General features: G+C 32.5%; 2 protein-coding genes and 1 long non-coding RNA gene across 4 annotated transcripts; all 3 read left to right on the top strand.

The window, feature by feature from the left end:
* Nucleotides 1-2,600: 2,600 nt before the first annotated feature.
* Nucleotides 2,601-7,382, top strand: LOC143569751 (uncharacterized). Of its 2 annotated transcripts, XR_013141792.1 has the most exons (3): nt 2,601-3,063; nt 3,511-3,574; nt 3,690-5,236. It is a non-coding gene; the product is annotated as an uncharacterized LOC143569751 (long non-coding RNA). The 2 variants fall into 2 exon arrangements; XR_013141793.1 differs by lacking the exons at nt 3,511-3,574; nt 3,690-5,236 and adding an exon at nt 7,020-7,382.
* Nucleotides 7,383-12,936: 5,554 nt separating this feature from the next.
* LOC143569755 (uncharacterized) lies at nt 12,937-14,330 on the top strand. The gene is made up of 3 exons (XM_077055587.1): nt 12,937-12,950; nt 13,070-13,668; nt 13,759-14,330. The coding sequence occupies exons 1-3, from the start codon at nt 12,937-12,939 to the stop codon at nt 14,328-14,330; spliced, it is 1,185 nt and encodes a 394-aa protein (XP_076911702.1).
* Nucleotides 14,331-16,686: 2,356 nt separating this feature from the next.
* On the top strand, nt 16,687-17,640 carry LOC143569754 (uncharacterized). The gene has a single exon (XM_077055586.1). It carries the CDS (start codon nt 16,687-16,689, stop codon nt 17,638-17,640), a length of 954 nt encoding a protein of 317 aa, XP_076911701.1.
* Nucleotides 17,641-19,706: the final 2,066 nt, after the last annotated feature.

Here is a 19,706-nt window from a genome sequence, read left to right as displayed (position 1 = left end):
ATTCCAATCAAGAATCTGGCTAATTAAATTCTCATGTACATTTTCCATTTTCATTTAAAAGTATATATTTGTTGTTATTTATTTACATTTTCTTTTATTTTTATAGTCAACAATATTATTTTTACTTTGCACAGTTGTTATCATATGTTGATTTCTTATTTGTTATTATATTAGTTTTGAATTTATATTATAATTTTATAGTAAATATTGATAACATTTACTATACTTGTCTTGATTGTTTATACTAATTTTTTTAATAGTTGTTTACACTCTATTTTTTTCTTCATTGTATTTGTATTATATTTGAACATATGTTATAAAATTAGTATGTAACTTTAAGTAATTTTAGGAATATTTGTCAAATTGTATGTGAATTAAAGTTATTTGTATTTTGTAGATTTCCATTTTTATTCAAAAGAGTATAACCTATTTTGTGTTCCAACTTTTTTTATTTATTATTAAAATTAATAAATACTTGTAGATATTATTAATGAATCAGCTTCTTTATAATATTATCCTCTTTTTATACTTAATATTACTTTTACTTTGCACAATTAATATCATATGTTGATTTCTTATTTGTTTTTATATTATGCTTGTACTTTTTTTAAGATCACTAAATAATTTTTTGATTAAATCTTATTTACACTTATTTAATTTTACTTTTGTAGACTGTTATTTCATTGTGAGGCCTACGATTGGTTTGAATGACTCAAAGTACAAATATGTGAACAACCAAAACAAGCTTGGTATTTTTGTGGACAGTGATGTGTTCCCATGTTTTGATTTCTCTGGTCCAGTATATGGATTCTGTTTCACAGATTTTAAGGATATCATTGAAAAAACTGTTCCTGATAATCAAGCTTTAGGTAAACAGATTTTATATTGTACAATTATTTTATTTCTCTGTACTTTTAACTTTTTATATTTAAATCCACAAATTATTTTTCCAGATGTTATTGGTTTTGTTGCTGATGTTAAAGATCTGAAGAAATTCAAGACATCAAAGGGTAAAGACACTAAGAAAGTGAATGTTATTCTTCAAGATCTTGAGTATGTATTTGATGTTTTTAATTTTAATAACTATTTGATGTTAATGTTGTTGTAAAATGTTACTTAAAACAGGGTGGTGATAAAGCTTTGTATCCTGATGAGTTCAATGTTCTTATGGGGAAAAAGTTTGCATTTCGGATTGATATTACCGACTTTAATCAGAAAAACAACTTCTGGGTTTTTGGTATTTCCAAAGTCATTGATGATGCTGATATTATCTTTGAGCTTAAAAAGAAGTCAAACAATTCTGAGGTAATACATTTACATAAAAATATATTCAACATACATTTTTTCACTAATAAACTGTGATGGTAATTTTTTTCAATTAAAGGTTGATGACTCTGCATGTTTGACCAACTGTTTGGATGATAGTCAGTCTCAAGACACACTGAACCCCAATGTATGACCTTTATACAGTTAAAATTATTTCAATTATTTACAGTATTACATATTTTTTTCAACCTTATATAAATATAATTTTAAATATTTGAAGTTCATTCTTTGTTTATAAATACATATTAGGTTGATAATCTTGGTGGTATTGACTCAAGTCAAGCTCTCAAACCAATGGTAATTACCATCAATTTAACTTTAAATTTTCAATTTATTAATAGAAAAAGCAACATTTACTTACAAGCTTATTTTATTAATTTATAGGCTGTTGTTGAAATTATGGATGATAATGTCATTACTCCAGCTGGAAAACAAAGTAATGACAAACAAATTGAGAAGCCTGATGTTTGTGACACTGCAACTTTCAAGAGGAAATCCAAAAATCCAAGTTTCAAGAAAAATTTGATGAACACTTACGATGTTGTTGAACTTGGGGATATGTCTACCACCAAACCTGTTTCTGATGGCATGCCTGCCCTGCTAATCCCCAAGCTCGAAAAATGAAGTGTTTATGTTTATGTTTTTAATGTTCCTCTATGTTATTTTGAAATCTTTTATAATTATCTCTGTTGTTTAAGAACTATTATCAGATTTTGGAATCATTCCAAGGTTTATGGTTTTATTGTTGTATTTCCTGTTGTGTACCTTTTGGTTTAAGACTATTTGAAAATGTATCACTATGTTATGGTTTTTAATTAACTTTATGTTTGTTTTGTGTTTATATTTTAAAGTATTACATGTTTTTATATTATCAAAAACTTTATTTTGTTTTAAATTTTCAACTTATATCTATATTAACTATAAAACATATAAGATGGACAAAATAGTAATTTAACCCATCTAAAGGGAGACGCCGATAAATTAAATGCTTCTTGTTTCGGTGGCCGACAATTGAACGGAGGGTTTGCCGGATAATTGAATGGTTTGATTAACTCACCATTTAATTCCAACGAATGAGCAAACGATAGCATTGGGGATTAGGTCACAAACAACAGTTTCTAATGAATAATTCCTCTCCATACGTTACAGCTTTCAACAATAATTCAATTCCTCAATCAATTATGGATCGTTTAGTTATCCCAGTCGATTAGGGCAAGAATTCAGCGCATCTACTATTCTTCAAAAAGTTCCAGGTTAGTGATTAGCATGAAATCATCGATTGCGTTCACATGTTCTGTTCAATTAAAGTATAATTTGATCTATTAATGATTGACACACCGTTATTTTGTGAGTATCGATCCTATACAGGTGGTGCGTGAGTTCGTGAAGGTCGACTCCTCCAAACACAATCCATGTCTGTCTTGTTCAATCTCAATTGAATTGTAAGTAGATTTCTAATTTGTTCATGTTTTTTCAATTAAGCTTTACAATTTAACCAATTCGGATAAAGATGACGGATTTAGGACTTGTTTTTGGGAAAGGAGATTCAAATTCCAATGTTTCTTTTATTAGTGTCTTTTTTTTAACAGTTCATGTTGCATTACAAATTTAGGTAATAACCAGCAACCTGATGTCTTGCGTACCATGACGAACCAAGTTTGCTATGACAAAAATACAGTCAATAACAGTAAGAGTTCTGAGATGCCAAGACATTTAGCCATAAAGGCCTTGGATCAGGTAGCATTTTTATCATAAATTTTGACTTACAAACCTTCATTTTAATATAATTATCAGATGTGGAGGTTCATATAATAAATATGCATGTTAGATTATGTGTTTGTGTTTGTGTCCGTGTTTGTGTTACGATTCAGTTTTAAACTGTGAAATCGTTTTTAAATGCTTTATTTTCAAATTAGTTGTTGTCCCAAGTTTATTTTTTATTTTTAAATGCTTACCAATTGGCATGAACTTTTTTTCACATGATACGTACAAACGGGAACCAAACGATCGAAACACTTCTTTTTCCCTTATCTAGACTTACAAGGGTAATTTTGGGATTTTAACTCACATGCCAATTTTTTTAAAAAAAACGGAGGTACAGGAGTAATAGGTCATATATTTTGAACGGGGTTCATTTTATTTTTTATACAGTTTAGTTTTGTTATTGTTGCATGTTAATTACAGACATGGCCTCCACACTATCAGTCTCGAATCGTTTATGAAGATATGAGGCCTTAAATGATGACAGGTAATGCTCTTGAACCATTTGCTTTTAATTGCCCCCAATCATTTAGCCACTTGACAGTTAACTATACTTGACTTTGAAAAACCTTATAATGCTAATTCATATTTTATATGTGCAGGTCTCTCAACAATTGCCATATTTTGCAGAAAAAAGTATTAAAGAGCTATAATATTTCGTTAGAGGTATGGTATATATGCTTTAACTGTCTATAATCTCCGACTCCAAAATTTGGTCTAACTTATTTATTATTTTTAAGGTTCGGGTTAAACCGGTTGGATAAAGAAAATTATTCACCGTCACAAAAAAAAAATTCGCCCACTTGTAATAAGTTGCACACAACTTTAATATTGTTATTTTCTGTTCTCTGAATCTGATCGATTAAAAGCCAATTTGGTATCACTTTTGTTTAGCTCCAAACAGGCAATTTTATAATGGTATCACTTTTCGGTTCATAACGGGTCATTTTAAAAAGCTATCGGTTTGGTTCAGGTCAAAACGGGCCAATTATTTTAAAAAGGTATCGGTTTGAGTTACGTAGAACCCTTGTTGAATCAAACCCACCTAACCCAAGCAGTTTACAAGGCTTAGCTATGGTGCTCCATCGAACTGTTTTCTCGATTTTGCTCTCTATTTGCGTATGTTTCTGTCAAGGCATATTTTAGCCTATGTTTTCATTTTTATCAGTTATTATATTCTTTACAAATTTGTCCACTGAGGCCTTGACTTTATTGTAAAACTATCAAAGATCTATATGTCCTCTTAGGCCATGACTTTATCCCATTAGATTAAGGTAATTAAGCCCCTGCCACCCCTGTTGAAGCCAACAATAAAGAGGCTTATAACAATATGAATACAGATTGTATATTAATATTGAGATTACATATATATTCCACTTGAAGGTAGGGTTGTTCTCGAGCCGAGCCGAGCCGAATTAAGTGAGGGCTTGCTCGTTTATTGGCTCGTTTACAAATCGAACCGAGCCGATCGCTCAAAATCGAACCGAGCCAAAAAAAAAGAAACCATTTTCCAAGCTTTTTTTAAGCGGTATCGAGCAAGTTTGTAAGCAATATTTTTCCCTTTAAAACTTTTAATAAAAAACAAGTTTGAAGTTGAATATAATGTACATAAAAATATATTAGTGGTTTTTAGAAAAATGTGATTACCAATGTTGTTTTTTAATTTTCAAACTATCATGCGTTTGTTTATGCTCATTTGTGTTCGTATACGAAGTTAGCAAATGAACACGAATGATTTGGAACAAATCTATATTGTCTTAATGAACAAACACACACATGAAATTTCGTTCGGTTAGTGTTCGTGAACAAGTTCAAAGCTAAACGACCAAACACGAACAAGGCTTCCTTCGGTTTGGTTTGTTTACAGCCTTAATCTTTTATAATTTTTGAATTCGACATATATTAAATAATAATTAAAATAATATATCAGTAACCATATATAAACTATTTGCATTGTTGATGTATTATCTTAAATGTAATATATGACGAATGGCTTAATAACTTACAAATTTATATTGAAGGATATGCAGACTGTTGTTCTTAAGGTTGTTATGTCATGGACTGTTTTCCTGCTGGGACCATGTTTGTAAATAGTTTTCTTAATATTTAATTACTTGGTTACGTGTGAAAAAAGTTACCTTTTGCTATTTTGTTTCCCTTACATATTTTATTATTATTATTATTAGCTTTTATATTGCGGTTAAACTGTGACCTTTTTATTAATATTATTATAATTAGTAGTAGTTTTTTATATAACTGTTAAACTTTGATTTCCTTTTTTTGCTTCATACACATGTTCTTAGAGCCGAGGGTCTCTCTGGAAGCCACCTCTTTATTCCTTTGGATAGAGGTACGGTGTGCCTACATCCCACCCTCCCCAGACCCTACCTATAGCTCTGCTGTCGGTGGGATTTTACTGGGTATGATTGATTGATTGATTGATGTATCTACCCGAGAACTTGGAGCAAAATACATTTTCTTTGAGACGATTCAACTACTAAATAAAGATCAGCCGCACACAAGATATCTTTATCGAGGAGAAATATTCCAGTGAATCATTGGTATGTAACATATTAATTGTCATGTGTAAACTCTATAATTTTGGCTAAAACTGGTCAACGACTCAAATGGGTAACTTCTTGTTTTGGCTGAAATGGGTCAAATGGGCAATTTTTTTAGTTTTGGCTGAAATTGGTCGAAGGGTCAAATACGTAAATTCTTTAATTTTAGCTGAAACCGTCAATGGGTCAAATGGGTAATATCTTTAATTTTGGCAGAAACTGATCAAAATGGGAGGTTAAATATAATGGTTTTGAGCATCACTCTTTCTTTAATATAAGTTAACTGCATTATTAAATACCATGTTTAACAATGACTAAAATATATGTACTTGGTGTTGACTTTCTTGGGATGATATTGCAGATTAAAATCCCTACAGGAGTACATGGCTTACTACACAAAACAAAACCTGTTGCAATAAGTAGTCAAGTTTACATCTTTTTCAGTTACTTTGAGAGTAAACTTATTATATTGCAACAAGAAATCATAGTAACTAATTTTCTTAGTTTGGTTTTAGTTTTCTTAGTTTTTTATTTTGTTAGTTTTTGGATTCAGTTTGGTTTTAGCTTTCTTAGTTTTTTGTTTCATTTTAGTTTCAAGTTCTACAGTTTTCATTTCGACTAACTTGAAGTAGAAGGTAATCATGAAACAATAATTAACTAAAACTTTAGCCAAATAAGGACAAAATAATCACCACATTGTAACTACCATTCATATATGTTTCTTTTGCCTTCATTTATTAAAACATTACATGGGATTAGAATACCTAATGAAAGTTGTGTTACTTTAGAGTAACGACCCGACCCTGTTATGGCTCAAGAGCGGGTCGTGGATAGTTTTTAAAAATTGAGCTCAGCTGGGTCGTTTTGTTTTAAGTTGTTGGTTTTTGGTTTTGTTTCAGTAAGCTCCTTTTCATTGTTGGTTTCGTTTCAGTTTTTTGGGTTTTCTGTTTTTTTGTTTAGTTTCGGTTTGGAATAGAAATAGATTTTTTTACCTGTTTTCACAACCATGCATATTTTCTGTACAAATAATAGATATAACAACCTCTGCCATGTATTAACACATAAATACTTTACTAATATTTCCGTTCTAATTTTCGGTTCGCTTTCGTATCCGTTCTACTTAGTTTACTCAGTTTTTGGTTCCCGGTATGGTTTTAGTTTTCTTGGTTTCTGGTATCATTTCGATTTCGGTTTTTTTTTTCAACTTTCGTTTTGTTTCGGTTTAAGTTTTTATGGTTTTGTTACGTTAAGATTTTTTTTGTTTGTTTCGTTGCGGTTTTTTTGGTTTTGCGTTTTTTTTCTTTCGTTTAATTTAGACTCCTGCTTCGAATATATAATTTTAAACGTGTTTGTTTTCAACACGTATCGCAGGATCGCACCCGGAACACACATGTCAAATAGCAAGAGTGTACACCCGCTCGCTTCGTTGAACCCGTATCAAGGAAAGTGGACCATTAAAGCCCGTACCACGTCTAAAGGGACTACAAGAACAACGCACGAGGAGAGGGCTGCCTTTTTGCTGTTGAACTGACTGATTAAGACGTAAGTTTCACTAAAAACGTTGTTTATCAAGAGGTCCTTCACGACGATGACATGCAGTTGTATACACCCAAACAATCGCCTACTATGTGGAAACACAACTTACTATTCTAGGCTTTAAAGGTTTCTTTTTTGGTATTCATCTTCGTTGTTATGGTTAAGACTTTCAATTACTTATACATTTTTTTAGTTCAACTGCAGCCTCTAACATGATCGTTAACAAATCCATAATTAAAAATACAGCATTTGATAAGTTAATGAAACGCTTATTTTATCTTTGGCTAATATTGTTGTCTAAAATTCTTGGTATCATAAACTATACGAAAACCAAATTTTACTATCGTAAACTATACGTAAACCAAATATTATTATCGAAGATGTCCGTAACACAACAAGCGGCTACGAACTGAATCACAAATGTGTCCCCGCCGCAACGCGTGGGCACTCTTACTAGTATTCATTTAGAAACTTTTAAGTTTTATGTCATTCAATATAAATTTCTTAATGAAAACTATAATGTAATGTTTTCAAATGTTATATAAAGTTTTTTGTTATAGAATACCAATGTTATGTTTTGTTCATTTAATTATTTAAATACCATGTTATAAATTACCTTTCTTTTTAATACAACTATTAATTTTATATTAAAAAATAACATTTTGTACAGATCAGAATCAAAAAACTGTTGAAGCAAAGTTTATGAGACAGAAAAGAAAACTCGAAACGGCTGTTAAAAAAACCCAACAAATTAACCCGCGATGCAATTTCGAAGGTTATTTTCGTAACATAGTTATTTATAAATAATAAATATAGACATGTTTATAAACAACAGTTATAATTTTTTTTCATACAGATTCACAGATAATAAGCCCACAATCTAACACCTCAAATGGTATAATTTCTTTATAATTTATATCTACTTATGTAATTACAATTTGTAATTACAGTTTATATTATTCACATATAGTTTTTAAAGAAAGAAGATAAAACAGAAAACAAAAAATGTACTCACTAAATTTATGCCAAAATTTTCAAGGTAATATATATAAATCTATTGTCCTTTATAATACATCCATCATAACAATACACATTCATGAATTTGCAGCATCTTTGAAAGACATCAATTTCAGTTTCAACCTTCCAATAACACAACCAAATAAGCATCATGGAAAGGAAAATTATGTTTCTTATCAATCAATTACAAATGTTCATAACGTTATTGCTTCTTCAGATTATAATATTACACAACCACTTTCTAATATTACCAACGGTAAATAATTATACTTATCTTTTTTACTTGTCCTTTAGATGATGATACATATTTTAATTTATATGTGACTACTTACTTATAATTGTTTTGTATATATATTATAGTGTCTTATAGCAATGATGATAACAACAGTCAACAAATCTCTCGGCTGATCAGAAAACAATATCTTAATTCAAAAAACGCAACCGCTCAATCTTCTAACGCAAGGAATATTAAAGCATCTTCATCCAAATCAAAAAAACAAAATATATCTAATACATCTACATCAGATGTAATAGAACAAGATCAAGATGATGTAGAATTAATGAATCAAATATTCTCTGGTAAATCTAAAGGTAAAAAATATTCTTTATTTTATTATATTTTTTTAACATATCAAATTTTACTATCTTATAATGAAGTATTAATAAATGTAGTAAATAATTTGTATCATGGAGATCAAAGTCATGTATGTGAAAAATGTAATGAAAATTGTAGAAGGATGAAGCGTTACGAAGTAGACAAAGAAAGAATAAATCAAGCTTTAGTTTATGTTGTGGATACAACAAAGTTTATCTTCTAACTTTTAAAGAACCTCCATCCAGTTATAAACGTCTTTTTAGTGGTTTGGATTCAAAAAGCAAACATTTTTTGAAAAACATTCGTCGATACAATTCAATGTTTGCTTTTACATCAATGGGTGGAAAAGTTGATTCCTCCCTAAACCGAGGTAAGGGCCCTTTTATTTTTAGATTGAGCGGTGAAAATTACCATTCTATTGGAAGTCTTCTACCAACAGATGGTTCAAACACTAAATTTTCTCAGTTATATATATGATACTGAAAATGAGGTGGCAAACAGACAAGAATGTTTAGGGTATGTTTTCTACTTAGTTAACAGAATTATATTTTATATGATTTATAGTGTTCACAATAGCTAACTAATTTTTGCATTACATATATTTTTTTCAGTAAATCCAACAAGGCGTCGACAGAAGCATGTGAAACTTTAGATGTCGAGATTATTCAAGAGTTGAAAAACATGTTAGATGCACACAATGAGTTGGTGAAATCTTACCGAATGGCCCATGACTGTTTTCAAAGCAATCCTCACGCTGATCTAAAGTTACGCCTTATTGCAAAAAGAAATAAAGATGGAAGAACATATAACTTGCCAACTGCTTCTGAGGTTGCTGCTTTAGTTGTTGGAGACATTGACATGTCACTTGAACCTAGAGATATTACTGTCAAGACCAAAGAGGGTTTTCTATTAGTGAATTACATCCCTCTTATGTGCCACTTCAGTATCCGATAATTTTTATTTATGGTGATGATTGTTACAGAATTGACATTTCTCATCGTGATGTTTCTGGTTCAAACACCACTAAAACACGCTTATGCACAATGAGAGAGTTTTTCTGCTACATGATCCAAGACAGATTGAATCATTATTCATCGATTCTACTTTCTAGGTGCCTTTTTCAGCAATTTTTAGTTGATGCGTATACAATGATCTAAAGTGAAAGACTCTTTTTCATACATAATCAGCAAAAGAAATTAAGATGTGAGACTTATGAGAATCTCCGTTCTTTTCAAAATCAAGGCAACAACGATCTGTCTACAGTTGGTCAGCGTGTTATACTACCTTCTTCCTTTACTGGCAGTGCACGTTACATGTTGCAAAACTATTTAGATGCCATGTCTCTTTTTAAGTGGTATGGTTATCCATATTTTTTCATTACAATTACATGTAACCCAAAATGGCCAGAAGTTAAAAGATTTTTAGAAGACACAACGCTTAATGCCGAAGACAGACCTGATATTTTATGTCGATTATTCAAAATCAAATTGGATTCTATCATTAAAGACATCAAGGAGAATTCAATACTTGGAAAGGTCCAAGCAGGTACTTTTTTCTCCTTATTTCTACCAATCATCAACAAACATATATGTATGCTACCAAACCATATTAAGGAAAATAATTATACATATAAAATATATTATCATATATCACATAATATATATATAATTAGCATACCATCCTACATAATAATATATTACATACCAAGCCTTATACACATAAGGCAAACAGTTTAAAAAAATTGTCTTGAGTTCACCATAATCATACCATTACATATAAAAAACATGAAAAACAAAGTTTTCAACACCACCACCTGCATTCACCAGCACCCATCACCTGCATTCACCACCAGCCACCACCTATATTCAAAATATAACCAAAACTCAAAACAATATAACTTAAATGCTTAATTGTTGTTCTAATTTTCTCAATTAATCTAAAACTACTATAATAATAAGTATTTTCAAGGCTTACTATTAAACCGTAACTAACTTATTGAAATGCTTTATATATTTGAACCTAAAACTATACTAATAAAACTCTAATAATAAGCAAACAAAAACATCTATTAAAATTTCTTATTTATGGGGTGTTTGGGATTCCTTATTTTCATAACTTATAACTGATAAAATTTCTGCTAAAGTTAATAAGGTGGTTGGCAAACCATAACGCCTTTTGGATTTTAAGTTATGGTTAAAGCAAAATATATGAGTTTTCAAAACTTAGGAATCTCTAACTTATTAACTTCATTGATTTGAATTACCTATTACACCCTTTAACCCTCAAAAATCATTACACTCCTTTTAAAAAAGAGTGTCTATTTTGGTCATTTTGATTTTTCTAAACACGTAACTTAATCCAAACATTTTTTTCAAAACTTATTTAAAAAAATACACAACTTTATAACTCCTTTCAACAAAAAGTCCATTTTCACTTAGATAAGCTATCCCAAACACACCCTTAATAATCATATTATAACACTAATATATTACAACTATTTAGTTAAACAATATAATTCTCATATACAAAACATATAACACATTTTCCCTATTTTACTATGTGTAAAATGTTACATATCATAACTTTCTCAATGTATAAAATGACTACTAAATCCAGAAATACAAATACATTAAGGTACAAAGTTAACTAAAAAGATTAATATAGAAATTTCGATATTTAATTTATTTACCTCAATAGAAGCATTCATCATCACTTGTGATGTCTAGATCCACATCCGAGACATAGCTATCACTTCCTTCAGCTTCTTCATCACTAATCCAACCAGCAGCAACAAGCTCTTTTCGAATTTCTTCTTCCACATCCAATCTCCTTGAAAGAGCCTGTTTGAAACTGAGAAGCGATGATGAATGCGTTCCAACAAAAATCGGTTCAATGGAAAGCATCTTTTCTAAAAAATAAACCCCTTGCATGTTCAGAACTTCATCCAATGACAAGTTTTTTGTTTCATCATTGTCATATCGCAGTTGGATGTTCTGATCATTTTCAAAAAAAGTCCATTGAACGACTTTTGCTGGAACTTCTGGTTGTACTTGATTAGGATCGAATCTTTGATGAAGCTTTTTCATGAGCCTCACTGGTTTTCCAAAATCTTCTCCGCGACAGATCCCTAAGTCATACAGCTTTCTGAGTACATGTTCTTCTAAATTCAACACCCCTCTCACCGTTCTTATTTTTATCACCCTTCGATCGTTCATTCGGAGCACAAAACAACCTTCTAAATGTTTAAACCTCCATGATACTAGAGCTGCCATTTTTTTTCCCAGAAAACTTAAAGAAGAAAGTTCAAAAGATATGGTGTTCATCTTTCATTTGACATATATTAATACTTTGTAAACAAAATCTTCTAAATCTAAACATTTAATTCGTAAACCAGACTTTTGGTTTTCCAGCTTCCATCATCATTACTTTTGACGGCTCTAGGTTATTATTCCCCCTGACCTTTCATTTCTGATTTGACCTATTTCATATTAAGTTAAGTATATATTATGCCATATATAGTAATCCACCATATCTTACCACATTTTATATTAATTACAAACTTTCTATTAACATTAAATGTCTTTTTTGTAATAAACTTTAATTTAATACATTTATTTTTGCTATTCATTTTGATGTCACAATCTGATATGTTTGTTTATCTTTTTTTATAGTTGTATATACAGTGGAGTTTCAAAAACGTGGGTTGCCTCATGCTCATCTGTGTTTATTTATGCATGCTGATCACAAACTTCCAACAGTTGAACATATTGATCCATTTATTTCAGCTGAAATACCAGAAAAAAAGTTAGATCCAGAATTGTATTATCTTGTAAGGGAGTTCATGATTCATGGTCCGTGTGGCATTGCAAATAATAACTGTCCATGCATGATTGACGGAAAGTGTTCAAAAAATTTTCCAAAAAATTCCATGAATTCACATCAATTGACGGTGATGGTTATCCCGTATACAGAAGACGAAATAATGGTTTTTTTGTTGAGAAGTCAAGTGTGATGTTGGATAATACAAGCGTTGTGCCGTATAACAAAACACTCTTAAAAGATATCAAGCACACATCAATGTTGAGTGGTGCAATCAAGCCGGTTCCATCAAATATTTGTTTAAATATATAAATAAAGGCCATGATAGAGCATCGGTTTGTTTTGTACCAACCAATCAAGAAAACATTGATGAAATCAAAGACCATTATAGTTGTAGATATATATCTGCATGTGAAGCATCATGGAGGATTTTTTCATATGATATACATTATAGGACTCCCTCAGTGATTAGGCTTCCTTTTCATCTACCTGTTCAACAGCAGGTTATTTATGAGTCATTTGATGATCTTGATGACATATTAGATAAACCTTATGTTGCTTCCTCAATGTTTTTAGAGTGGTTCAAATGCAATCAAAATTATCCAGAAGCACGTACTTTAACTTATGTTGAATTTCCTACAAAGTTTGTTTGGAAAGCCGACAAACGTTATTGGAAACCAAGGAAAAAAGGATTTTCCATTGACAGAATTCATGCAGTTTCTCCTTCTCTTGGTGAAGCTTATTATTTAAGAATTTTGTTGAACAAGGTAAAAGTTCCAACAACATTTGCTCAAATTCGAACTGTCAACTCTGTTGAATATCCAACATTTAGAGATGCATGTTATGCATGTGGCCTTTTGGATGATGACAATGAATACGTTGAAGCAATTGTAGAAGCAAGTTTTACTGGCACTGGTTATTACTTAAGAAGTTTATTTTGCACATTGCTAATGTCGGAGAGCATGTCTAGACGTGAATTTGTTTGGGAAACTACGTGGACTTATTTGTCAGATGATATTTTATACAAACAACGCATTGTTTTAAAGCATCCAGGTATAAAAATTCATATCATGATTTAATTTCCTGTTTTATTATCTCTATTTAATTTATTTTTTGTATAACACATATTTTTAAAATTTACAGGTTTAGAACTTAATGAAGAACAACTCAAAAACCTTACATTCTTTGAGATAGAAAAGTTTCTATTAAGAAATAATTCTACTCTAAAAAAGTTTTCTACCATGCCTTTTCCTAATCAAGATTCCATCTCTTTTGTAAATAATCTTTTACTTAGTGAAGAACTAGCTTATGACAATGTGATGTTAGCTCAAGAGTTTGAACAATTGTTTTCTTCGTTTACTGATGAGCAGCATTCTGTATATGAAGAAATCATTGAAGCGGTTGATAAGAATAAAGGTGGGGAATTTTTTGTTTATGGTTATGGTGGGACTGGAAAAACTTATCTTTGGAAGACCTTATGTACATCTATAAGATCTCAAGGAAAAATTGTTTTAAGTATTGCTTCAAGTGGAATCGCATCACTTTTGTTATCCGGAGGTAGGACTGCACACTCCAGGTTTCACATCCCAATTAATTTGGTTGAGGATTCATTTTGTTACATAAAGCCAGATAGCGATCTTGCATATTTATTAAGAGAAACCTCACTAATTATATGGGATGAAGCACCGATGGTTGTAACTTCCCCAAAATTTTGATCCAAATTTGACAACTTAGGAAAGTTGAGGGATCAAAAATAATATCAAGATAAGTCAAGAGAAAATATTAAATAAGGAATTATAAGAACAATAAGGAAATAAAAATATTTCCTAAGTTAAGTCTTCTTACATGAAGGAAACTCCATCTCACATGGAAGGATGTAAGAAAGAGGAAGCACTTTACTTGGGTATAAATAAGGAATGTAAATCCCATCCCACATGGAAAGTGGTAAAGAAATGGAAGCTCTTTATAAGTGATAGAATTTCCATAGTTATATTCTTTTATGAATATCATGCACCAAGTGGTCCTAGCGGAGGGTGCGTAGCACTCGACGCGCACGCGCTCGCGCTCGGGCTCGGGCGAGGACGAGGACGAGGACGATGGCGAAGGCGAAGGCGAATGCGATGGCGAAGGGCGAACGGCGAAGGGCGCAATATGGCGCTTTGATGGCGCACTTCGAATGCTCGCATCGCCGCGAGCCGCCTTAGTATTTTTGGACAACGAGAACTAGACCAAAAGTGACAAGCTACAAAAGATAAAGGACCAAAAATGAAAAATAATATTTAAGGACCCATCGCAGTACGCGATGAGTCCAAGAGGACGGCCATCGCGGTACGCGATGGGCCGTGATGACTCACGAACACGTGTCACACTCTGGTGACACGTGGCAACATGACGAGACACGTGGCAGAACGTGTCAGGCCACGTGGCGACACGCGTCAGAATAGTACCCGTCGCGGTACGCGACGGAGTTGAAAAAGGTGCCCATTGCATACCGCGATGGGACACAAAAACGGCTATAAATAGGGTGGCCATGGCACATTCATTTCACACTCCCACATCCACTCTCTCTCTAGAACTTTCTCTCTCTACCTCGGTTTGCGTGCCGAACACCGTTTTGCGTTCCACCGACCCGACAAATATTACCTTGTAATCTGCACCCAAAAGTAACCCGACATTCCGTCTCAAAGTACGTGCACAACCCGGCGACACCCGAACGTTGCCTCGATTTGCGTGCTAAGAAGTGTTGATCAAGAACGCCTCGATAAATGTGCGTATAGAGTAGAAGTGTTGCCCGTATAAACTTAGGAATATCTAACTCCGAATACCGTGCGAGGTAAGGAGTTCTGCCTAAGTTATTATTATATTATAAATGGCTTAGACCATAGTCGAAGTGATAGCCAAACCTTGATTACGATTAAGAATAAAATAACTTTCCTTAAGCAAAGGTTATAGTTAAAATATAGTTTCTTCTTGATTAAGAAACGTAAAGCAGGTTTATTCAAAGATATAATTAAATAAGTATTTCTTTATTGTTAAGAAATATAATATTATAAAGTAATGTTTCTTCTTGAAGAAGAAACATCGTGTGTAAATGATAAACAAACAAAGGGACTAACGGTCCAAATGTTTTGAATAAACAAATGCTTTTAGCAAGGTTAGATCTATACAAAACGGACTAAAGGTCTGAAGCTAGATCGTTGATTTAGTTATTTATACAAAACGTTATACTCGTACTATAGGTGCGAGATAACAAAGAAGAGGGAAAGACCCCCGGACAGTGTATTGAAGCTGATCCAAAAGAGAAGGCTATACTCGTACTATAGGTGCGAGATAGCAAGGGAAAGACCCTCGGACGGTGTTGAAGCCGATCCCAAAACGACAAGGTGAATATGCCCCAAACCTTTTATAATGAGTCTGAATGTTTGCATAGGATTTACGAATCCTTAAAAACTTTGTGTACAATAATAAGAAACGGACACTCTGATTAGGAGTATACATGTTTCTGGATCCAAACATACATGGTGACTCGGCATTTCCCCAAGGCCATGCATATCATCTAACATGCCTCTGAAGGTCTACAGGACTATTCAGAGAAATGATATTGTGTATATAATTAATTGTACATGGTACTTAGGGTAATTTTATCCCAAATGAGTTGGGTGCCTAATGAGTAGTCACAAAGGTATTATTGTTGGTTTCACAAAGGTATTGAAAAAAAGATTTTTGAGTCAGCGTTATTCACCAGCTTTGTGCTGGCGTATTTTTTCCCATGTTACAGGGAAACAAGAAAGGTTAGAACATACAAGCAAATGGGGAAATAGAAGATTGGAGTTATAGTTATTAGATGCTATCTGATGGCTCAGATATTTTATTTAAAATATTACAAAGAGTTATGATTTCTAAAAGAAAGGTATTTGAAATATCAAACGGGTATTCAAACCTGAGAGTTTAATAAGTTTTCAATATAATAATATTTAAAAGACTTCCGCTATAAACCGCAACTCTGATTTATTTACAAAACAGGTACCAACTTGTGGTCACACGCCTAGGCCCTAAAGTTGGGGTGTGACAATGGTACACAAGCATGGGTTTGAAGCTTTGGATAGATCATTAAAAGATATTTTAACATCCGCATCAGGAGCTTCTTCAAATTTACCATTTGGTGGAAAGGTGATTGTTTTTGGAGGAGACTTTAGACAAATCTTACCGGTTGTCCCAGGTGGAAGTAGACAACAAATTGTCAATTCATGTTTAACTTCTTCTTACATTTGGAGAAATTGCAAAGTCCTTAAGTTGACAAAAAATCTGAGGTTATGTACCTCAATCCATTCAACTGAAATTGAACAAATTAAATTGTTTGCACAATGGCTTTTGGATATAGGCGAAAGTAATGTTGGTGGTACCAATGATGGTGAAGCACAAATAGAAATACCAGAAGATCTTCTTATCAGACATTCATATGATCCAGTTTCTGAATTAATAGACTTTGTCTATCCTTCCGTTTTACAGAATTTCAAAAAACAAAATTATTTTCATGAAAGAGCAATACTTGCTCCAAAAAATGATATTGTTCAAGAAATTAATGATCGTTTGCTATCAATATTTCCTGAAGAAGAAAGGGAATATCTAAGTTCTGATAGTGTATGTCCTACCGACATGATTAATGAGAATTTAGATGTAAGTTTATGCTCTCCAGACATTCTTAATGGAATTAAAGCATCAGGTTTGCCAAACCACAAGTTGGTTTTAAAGGTAGGAGTTCCTGTTATGCTATTAAGAAATATTGATAAGAAAAGTGGATGTAACGGTACTCGGTTAAAGGTGGTCTCACTGGGAAAACGTATTATACGAGTGGAGATTATATCAGGTAGTAATATTGGAGATATGCATTATATTCCAAGAATTACTTTAATACCTACCGACAAAAAACTTCACATTAAGCTACAAAGAAGACAATATCCGCTTGCTTTATGTTTCGCAATGACCATAAACAAAAGTCAAGGGCAATCACTATCAAGAGTTTGATTATATTTGAAAAAGCCCGTTTTTACACATGGTCAACTGTATGTTGCATTATCAAGAGTTACAAGACGAGACGGACTTTAAGTTCTAATTCTAGATAGTGATGGTAATACTTCAAATGAAACATCAAATGTTGTATATAAAGAAGTATTTTGAAGTTTGTAAGTACTTTTCAAAAGTTTATCAATATTCATGTTTTTAAACAATTATGGTCAATTATATGGCATCTCATAATGTTTACATATATTCCACAATCATAATCGTTGAATTCAATCAATATAATAAAAAGCCTTTACTTCAAGCAATATAATTAAAAGTAGTCCATCATTATAGTACTAAGTTATAAACATTCTAAATTAGCAAAAAGTCTTACATAAAGCCATACATATTCTAAGTTAAAACATTGCTTCAAATATTGTTTAATAACTATCATCCACCATAATTAAAAGGTCAAAGTCATGATTACCAAACATAAAACATAAAAAGCAAATTGTCTTAATTGTTCACAACATTACTTATGATTATTTTCCCCTCGCTTTTGTTAAAAGCAAACAAACATCTGTCACCAACATTCAAGTCAAAAGTCATTAACATACCTTTGAAGTCGTGCACACGGTATCTCGGTTTGTTGTGTGGACTTTACACGAAGTTCACTTTTAAATTCCACACCTTCCTTGTTTCTGATGATCACATTCCTTGCTTGATTCAACTTTGATTTGTAAGGCCCCGTTACCGGTAGCCCTACTTTCGTGTTGGATTTACTCATAAACGCAGTTCTAAATATCATAGTTAATTAAAACATTCACGGAATATAAAAGCTTTCATAAAACATTTCATAACAAAACACCTCTTGTCTTAAAACAACATCTTATCTTTCAAAATAAACAAAACATTAAACTTAAACGTCTTGCGTCTTCCGATGCCAACCCCTTTATTCAGTGCCACGTGTCTCCTCACGCGAGCTGCCTCAACCTACTCACCTGCGTGCATACTAAAAGTCAGCTACGCTGAGTGAGTTCTAGTTAATCACATAATCATACAATACCTTCTTACTTTTCATACTTAACCTCTTAACTTTCTTACATACCCACGTAAGTGCATATACTTTCATTCTTACCTTCATACTTCCTTTACATACATAATCATACGTTTTAAAGAGCCTTTTGCCCTATAACCTCACAGATATTATAAGGGTCTGGTCCCTAACATCACAGATATTATAAGGGTCTGGTCCCTAACATCACAGCTATTATTAGGGTCTGGTCCCTAACATCACAGATATTATAAGGGTCTGGTCCCTAACATCACAGATATTACAAGGGTCTAGTCCCTAACATCATAGATATTATTAGGGTCTGGTTCCTTTGTTTCGTGTAACTGTACCGTACCTGTTCATACATACTTTCCTTGACAATACGTGCAATCCCCGAGGAGTGTTCACGTACCATCATCATAACATACATACATTATGCATACATCATATATTCATACATACATCCTATCTTTCATCATACTTATCAATCATATCTTAACTATCACCTGACGGTACATGCAATATCCGAAGATCGTTCACGCACCGTCAATCAATCATCATACATAAATCATACAAGGCATACACTTACCACTCAAGATAAGTGTATTAACTATCACATCGAGTATGCACACAGCCCCGAAAACATAACAAGGAAGTGGGGCTAGAAACTCACCTCAAGGCGGTTGCGTTCACCGTTTACGGTTATCCCCTTCTTTAGCTGTGCGCGACTAACTGTATAATAATTATACGTATCAATAACTATCACTACACATATCGTCTTTCTAGTTTAATTATTACCCTCAACGAACGGGGGTTCGGGGGCAGCGCCCCTGGTAGCGGGGTTCTAGGGGCGGCAGCCCCTAGCAGGGTCCAAGGGGCAGAGCCCCTGGCTGGTTAATTAATTTGAATCGTTAATTAATTTGCTACTTAAAAGTTCAAGGGCCTAATTGTAATTAAAACATTCTTTTCTAAGTCTAGGGACTGTTCTGTCATTCTTTCAAAGTTCTGATTCGTTAAGATGCTCTTTAGCGAATTG

The sequence above is a fragment of the Bidens hawaiensis genome, unplaced genomic scaffold (assembly GCF_021521415.1).
Source record: "Bidens hawaiensis isolate Kalapana, Puna unplaced genomic scaffold, B.hawaiensis_p1.1 tig00024643_1, whole genome shotgun sequence".
NCBI lineage: Eukaryota > Viridiplantae > Streptophyta > Magnoliopsida > Asterales > Asteraceae > Bidens > Bidens hawaiensis.
The sequence above is the reverse complement of the archived record's forward strand: the minus strand, read 5'-3'. Positions and strand labels throughout refer to the sequence as shown.

Coding starts and splice junctions, on each gene's coding strand:
- LOC143569755 (XM_077055587.1), top strand. Junction 13,669..13,758: donor CATTGTTTTAAAGCATCCAG/GTATAAAAATTC, acceptor TAAAATTTACAG/GTTTAGAACTTAATGAAGAA.
- LOC143569754 (XM_077055586.1), top strand. CDS start 16,687: ATGGTACACAAGCATGGGTTTGAAGCTTTGGATAGATCATTAAAAGAT.